Source organism: Aplysia californica, unplaced genomic scaffold, assembly GCF_000002075.1.
Source record: "Aplysia californica isolate F4 #8 unplaced genomic scaffold, AplCal3.0 scaffold00098, whole genome shotgun sequence".
Classification (NCBI taxonomy): Eukaryota; Metazoa; Mollusca; class Gastropoda; order Aplysiida; family Aplysiidae; genus Aplysia; species Aplysia californica.
The window spans coordinates 724,883-732,145 of NW_004797368.1; the positions used below are offsets into that span (position 1 = coordinate 724,883).

Below are 7,263 nucleotides of genomic sequence, written 5' to 3' on the forward strand. Positions count from 1 at the left end.
TATAAACAATCGACTGAATACTACAAAAATACAAAAATATTCTGCTAAATTCAGGAGGAGTCTGTATTTATTCTTAATGAATGGAAACTTGGTTCGTTTAATGTGTTACAACTGAAAGCCAACGCAATATGGCATCGGCATCTTTCATGGAAAGACTCCGCACCTTTCATTCTCCTCTCCCGCAAAACTTTGTGAGTTTGCTCTCCAACACTCCAATAAAATTTGCTGAAGCCGGCTGGGAACGCGCAGACAATATTCCAAATGCTTCAGATGAGTTGGTATGTCGTTCTTGCAGTGTCAGACACAGTGGATGGTCAGGAGAACCCCCCCTTGCTGTCCACAGAACTAGAAGCCCAAACTGTCCATTTCTGAACACACCACCCACTGTTCCGCTTCATTTTGTTGCTACTTCTTCATCATCAGAGGTCAATGTAGAAGATGTGCAGGAACCAGAAACAATATTTTCCATTTGCAGCTCATGTGATGCTAACAATGAAGAAACTCTAAAAAGAAAATTGTTTCCCAATAGATTAAATAATAATCACAGTTTTGCCAAATATGGCAGACGTCAAGCTATTGTACACCCTTTCAAACCTCTGGCTGGTGACTATCCCATGTTGTTTGAAAGTCTTCGGCGAACAACTTATGATATACCAAGCTCAACTGAGGCAGCAAAATGGTCAAAGGAGGGCTTTATTATGATCTCTAGCTTGTGCGCAAAGTGTGTGTTTTGTGGACTCCAGATAGAATTTAACGTGTGTATTGACATTGGAGATGTGCACAAGGAAAAGTCACCTGAGTGTCCTTTTGTGTGCCACTTTGATGTGGGAAATATTACAAGTGAAGAACAAAGGAGTATTCTGGAGAAAGAACGTTCGAAGCATTTTGCAGACATGAATGAGGGGAATTCTTCTGTTGTAAAACAGTACAGTATCATGTATCCGGAGTTCGAAAGTCCAACAGACAGATCTGGTACCTTTGATTTGTGGCCAAAGATCCTGAAAACAATGTTTTCTCTGGATGTTATGGTTGATGCAGGTTTCTATTGCACAGGTAGGCCAGGTCTCTTCACTGATAAAAATTTTTTGTAGAGTTTGGTCTTTGAAAATTTTCCCATTTTAAGGCCTTTTACTTTTAGCCTAAATCATGAAACTAAGTTTCTTTTCCTTTCCTTTTGTAATTGATTTAACATTATTTGAGTTTCCTTGATCTAATTTAGATGGATAGGCCTAATTATACATTTTTATTTTTCAAACTTGTAGAAAAATAATGTTAGCTTTTTTAGGTGCACAAACTAGATTAGTTTAACTGATTTTTTCCTTTCCAAAATATTTGTAATTTATGCAGTCCATTGTTTTTATTTTGAGAGAAGCTCTCTCTCTTTTCGTCTTTTTCTTTAACTTTCATATACTTCACATGCATTGTCTTTTCATTTAGTTGTCTTTACTGAAATATAATTTCAATAAAATATAATGGCTCTTAATTATCCTAGACCATCCTACAAAGCTATGAAATTTACTGTGATTAAGAAAATGGAACCTTTATTTATTATTATTGCAATAAAAATTTCCCACAGGTCATAATGACATGGTACGCTGTTTCTCTTGTGGTGTTGAACTCTTTGACTGGATGCCTGGTGCTGATCCACTGACCCAGCACGCCCGTGCCTCTCCATCCTGTTTTTTCCTGCAGCACAACAAAGGTCAAGAGTTCATCAACAACGCTCAGCAACAAGAGGTGAATTCATGATTACTTTTATTGTAACATGTGTATAGAGGCCTACCTATTATAGCTTCCTGTATGATGAAAGTTGAAGTTGTGAAGAAAGAAATAAACTATTCTACTCAGAGGTGTATTAAAATTGCTTTCAAATCTTTAAAGTGCTCTATTTATTTTTCTTGATCTTTTGAATCTTATAATGATTTATCTTCAGAATTTTTGTTTCTTGTTCTCACAATAATTAACAGAACCGTACTTGAACTCTCTATGTATTTTCAAAATAAATTACTTCCCGTTCACATCTGCTTTTCTGTTGAAACCATATTGATGTGCAGAAATCAAAGCATCAGCATGGAATGACCATGGGTAAAAGCATTCTTTTTTACTCTTAAACTAGCATCTGCGTTTGTCGCGGCCGTGACCCGCGAATCGTGGCCGCGATTTTTGGCATTTTTTGGTCCACGAATCGCGGCCGCGATTTTTGCATTAAAAAAAACAAACCACTGTTGGGGAATCATCATCATCATCCAGTGCCAGATCTGTGACAGACATCGGCAATCATGGTTCTCCACTCATTCCTCTGCCCGGAAGCTCTCAAAAAAGCTACATTTCCCTGATCTTTTCCTGTTACCCATTTTTTTAGGTTCCCTAAGTATGTTGTTCTGGGCCTTCCCTTGTCTGGCTTGCCCTCAATTTTGCCAGTGAGAGCTAGATGTTCAAGACCCTATAATGTCTATTTATGTGTCCCAAAAACTGCAATTGTTGTTTCCTGATTGTTTTTAACATTGAGCGTCCCACATGGGCTTCATCAAGCATCATTTGATTTCTTTTTCTTCCACGATACTCTAAGCAGTCTCCTAAAAAAACATATTTCTGTTGCTTCTATTTTATTTTCACTGTCTTTAGTGATTGTCCAGTTGAGGAATAAAAATATGTTTAAAAAGAAAAGAAAAGGAAAAGAGAAAACGAACCTCTTTACTTTTAGAAAGAAAGTTTATTTTCACTTCAGCTTCACTTTGTCTCTCTTTCACTTGTTACACCACGTTGATTTGTTATTTTATACTTGAAGAATATAAGTACATTACATACAATTTCTATTGCTGTTTCTCTTTTATTTTTCCCTCTTTGTTGTGTTTTAATTTGTTGGTGTGTTAATTTTTTTAAATTGTTATTTTTCTGATGTGTTGTTTTACTATTTTTTGTTTTTATATATAGCATAATGTCATTTAATTTGATGTTGTTCCTACCTTTATATATACACACACACACACATATATATATATATATATTATATATAAAATAAATGTGTTATGTTAGAGCGTGTCTGCTCCAAAACCGCACACTGACATTGTGTGTGATTTCATAATTTACATGATTTACATGTAATATCTTGTTGGTCTACTTTTCCTTGAATTACACACGTTTAGGGTTAAAATAGCCATTTTTGGATAGGTGGACACTCACACTTATTTGTTAATTTCTGTGATTGTGTATGTGCTGCTCTAAGTTTGATTTGATTCTGTTGTGAAGCCTTTATTGTTCATGTTTTTACACTCTGTGTGGCTACAAATGATATTCTGGATTCTGCCCAAGAAATTGTGGTGCCTTAGATTAAGTTACCTATATCAACAAATTGCTACATATACACATCGTCACAGAGAGATGAAAGCTTGAAAATAAACGGAAACTTTTATGGCAATTTTAGGCAACTTTTGGACAAAAAAATGGCAACAAACGCAGATGCTGGCTTAAACTTAAACTTGTACACTTACTCTTACAATTAATTTTTTTTTTTTTCGATTTTATCATCCACAGCTTGTGGTTGGAGTAAAGCAAGACAGTCGAGCTCAAGGTAAGAAAGTACTCTTGCAATGTTTATAATGAGTGGAAATTTCTTGAATTGGTGGAGGAGAAAAAATTGTCTATCCAATTTTCAAGATGGCTGCCATTTCCATGGTAATGGCTTACATAATCGAGTGTGGCAACAGTTGAACACGAATCTTTTGTCTCAAACTTACTGACTGTGACCAAAGTTGTTTCAGTTTTTCTTTAGCTAAAAATGTTGTCCCGTAAGTATCGAGTCCCCTTAATGGACCAGAAAGATAATGAAAGACATCCCTAATGAATAACTAAAATATAAGAAAGTTTGAGTGTCTTACAATGATGAAAAAGTTATGAAAGTATGTCAATTCAATCTGTAGTACTGGTTTTGGTATCATTTATAATGTATTATTATAAAGACTGTATAATTTATTATTATAAAGACTGTATAATTTATTGTCTATAAAGACTGACAGAGCTTGGGCTTTATGAAGAAGCTGTTCTGTAAATTTTAGAAATTAGTGTGTGTTTTTTTGCTTAGAATGTGTGTTAACTCAGACAATTTGTTGTACAGCTGGCATCATCAACTAACTTTATCTGGCATGATTTAAACCTAACTGTCTAGTTTAACAGAAGTTAAAATGAATACAAGTCTTTTCAGTCCCGGATTTCACAAATGACATAACCTGTAGTTTATATGATATCAGTATCACGGAGTTGACCAAACGTTTTTGTGTCCCTTTCAGATCTTGAGGCAGCAGCATCACCCACTACAGAGATAATTTCAGCAACACCACCATCAGCAACATCATCCACACCAAAACCATCACCACCACCAGCTGGTCCCAGACCGTACCTGGACCTGGAGTCTATCTCTGCAGCTCGTGCACGTGGGTACAGCACAGAGCAAATCTCTGATGCCATCATCACCTTCTTTTACCTGACTTGTGAGTCATTCCACTATCCAGGAAATAATTTTGTGCTCTCAGAGAATGTGATTTGACTCAGATTCTATCGACCAGGTTGGGTGGGGAGGTTGAGATTTTTTAAGTTTAAAATTTCAGACCTCAGGAGTGCAGGAAATGAAAAAGTATTCTCATGTTATTGTGCTGGCTGTTTGACTCTGGGGGTGTTATTTATTTCCATTACAGTGTAATCATTTGTGGAACTTAATAAGGGGAGGGGACTTAGCCAGAAAATAATAATATTTCTTAAGTCATGATTGTCATCGTCGTCATCGTGTTTATTATTTCTGACATCATCATCATCATCATCATCATCATCATCATCATCATCATCATCATCATCATTATCATCGCCATCGTCATCATCATTTTCATTATTAGCTACATCATTATCAGCATCATTATCATCGTCTTTTCCTTCAACATAAGTACATTTGTCATACACGATTATCTATTAGTGGTAGTGTCATGAAACACTGTCTTACACTGTATTCTTTCTGACTATGCCTATTGACACTGATAGGTAATATCAGCAGTATATCTTTGAACTCTGAGCTCCTGAGGCTACCATGACCCCTCTGTCTGATATCCCGAGTAATTTATTACTACAATTCTTATCCTTGTTTGTTTCTTGTAATCTACCTGACTTTATAGCATCAATGATAATGAAAGTCTTTCTTTGAAATCCAAATTGATAAAAGGGATAAAGAAGTTTGTTCAAGGTTTGAGGAGGAAAAAAGAATGTTCTGACTGGGGTAGTTCTTTGATTGTGTGATTTGTGTTTTCAGCCAGGTCAAGTCTTCATAATCTTCTTTTAGATATGTTTTCAGCCTTACTAAAAAAAAGAAAAAACAGGTAGTACATGATCAGAGTGGTGTAGTTGATAGATTGTTAACCATATGAGTGTTTGTATCTTCAGGTGGCCAGTTCCCCGACTCTCCCCTCCTGCTGGGTCTGCTCAAGGCCGGCACTGACAACCACAAGACGCTCTGTGATAAAACACAGGAAAACCTGGACATTAAGTCGGAGGTGAAGGCCAAGGAGACAGAGATCCAGGCCAAGGACACAGAGATCCAGGCCAAGGACACAGAGATCCAGGCCAAGGACACAGAGATCCAGGCCAAGGAGAGAGAACTCCAGCGTCAGAGGTTTGAGCGTCACTGGCGTGAACTGGCCGTGAAAACAGAACTGGAGCAGGTGAGTCACAACCTTTGACCTTTGTGACCTCATCACATTGGTGTTATTTTACAAATATTGAAACTTCGCACCTCACAGCTTTTCACTTAATGTTCTCCTGACCCTGCTGCTGTATGTTTATAGTATAATCTGAAAAGAGCCTCTTCTCCTTGACCTCCGTGACTTCATCACTATACTTTTCATTTATTTCCATTATAATAAAAACATCTGGTCCTCGTGTACATTTTTTCTGACTTTATTGTTTAGGTTGCTTAAAGTACTATAAAAAGTCATTCTCATGTTTTAGTACCTATCACAGCTTTGAGTGTGGATAAGGAAAGAAAAATTAAAGGGGAAAGAGTCTAGAAGTACAACAGTAAATATTTTGGGTGATGCTTTTCTCTTTGAAGGATTTTGAGTGTACAATTTCACTAATGTATACTCCAGGTATGCAGTAGACTTATTTATGTAGGCCTATATCGTCACTGTGCTAGCAAAATAGCATAACTCAGTGTTGTGCCAAAATGCAACTTTTGTTTGGTGGTACTTTATCTATCTTTTCGCCATTATCCCTTTACCAATTGAAGCAGCATGTTTGACTTTTGAATTTGTTATGTGCAATGTCAGAGATGACAGTTGAGACTGTTGTAGAAGACTTGGGGTCTCTGAACTGCCGTATCATCGGTCAGCAGTTAAAATGTACTAAATTCAAAATTGCGTAAATTGTTTTTATTTCAGCTTCATAATCTGTGGGATCATTTGCATGAACCCAGGAAATATTTTGTTGAAATTCAAATTCAAAATGTTGAAAAAAAGCAAGTAAAGATACATGATATAGGAACAATTGTTAAAAGAATGAAACTGTTTTTTTCCTCTCCTGTAAAACCCTGCTTTCTGCACTTAATAACTTTGTAACTTTTAACAGCTTAACCTACTGATGCTTTGCCGTATTTCTCCATGCTAGGGGTCATCTCAGTAATAACACATGTATCTACTTGTCGCTTGTCTTTGAGAGGGGCTGGAGCTTGGTTTGAAAGAACAAAGTAGCGATTTGAACTAGAGTGGGATTTGGACTTTTCTTGACTGTCTGTCTAGAAGGTTTGTTCCTAGCTTGATGTTCTAATCAATAGGAAGAGATGGACGAAGGATGGGGGAGAGGATGAGGAGGAAGGGAGAAAATCCTTCTTAGAAAGGAATGCTTTTAAAATATTCACTATCTTGGTCTCTGCCTAAAAAACATCGTGCTTTGACAAGTTCATTTAATCATGCTGTTTCATGAAGTATGTAAACATGGACAAGATTAAAATTATATGAATTTTTTTGTTGTTGCTTTGCTTGGTTGTTTCTCAAACATCATGATTATTAATTATTTACTTTATATTGGATTTAAAATACAGTTGTAAAGAGGTATTGTCATTTTCTCCTGCCTTGAAGTAGGATTTTATGAGATATCAATGTGTTAAAAGAGATTTTTTTCTTTTCTTTGTCCTCTTTTTCTTCTCTTTCTCTTTCTCCTTCTCCTTCTCCTTCTCCTCCTTCTCCTTCTCCTCCTCCTCTTCCTCCTCCACCTCCTCCTCCTCCT

General features: G+C 36.5%; 1 protein-coding gene across 2 annotated transcripts; it reads left to right on the forward strand.

The window, feature by feature from the left end:
* Nucleotides 1-6,079, forward strand: LOC101848737 (E3 ubiquitin-protein ligase XIAP). 2 transcript variants are annotated; one of them, XM_035968934.1, is made up of 5 exons: nucleotides 1-1,053; nucleotides 1,577-1,737; nucleotides 3,535-3,571; nucleotides 4,287-4,487; nucleotides 5,425-6,079. In XM_035968934.1, exons 1-5 carry the CDS (start codon nucleotides 129-131, stop codon nucleotides 5,718-5,720), a joined length of 1,620 nt encoding a protein of 539 aa, XP_035824827.1. In that variant the 5' UTR covers nucleotides 1-128; the 3' UTR covers nucleotides 5,721-6,079. The 2 variants fall into 2 exon arrangements, with proteins under 2 accessions (XP_035824827.1, XP_035824828.1); XM_035968935.1 differs by having other exon boundaries at nucleotides 4,287-4,430.
* The last annotated feature ends 1,184 nt before the right edge of the window (nucleotides 6,080-7,263 follow it).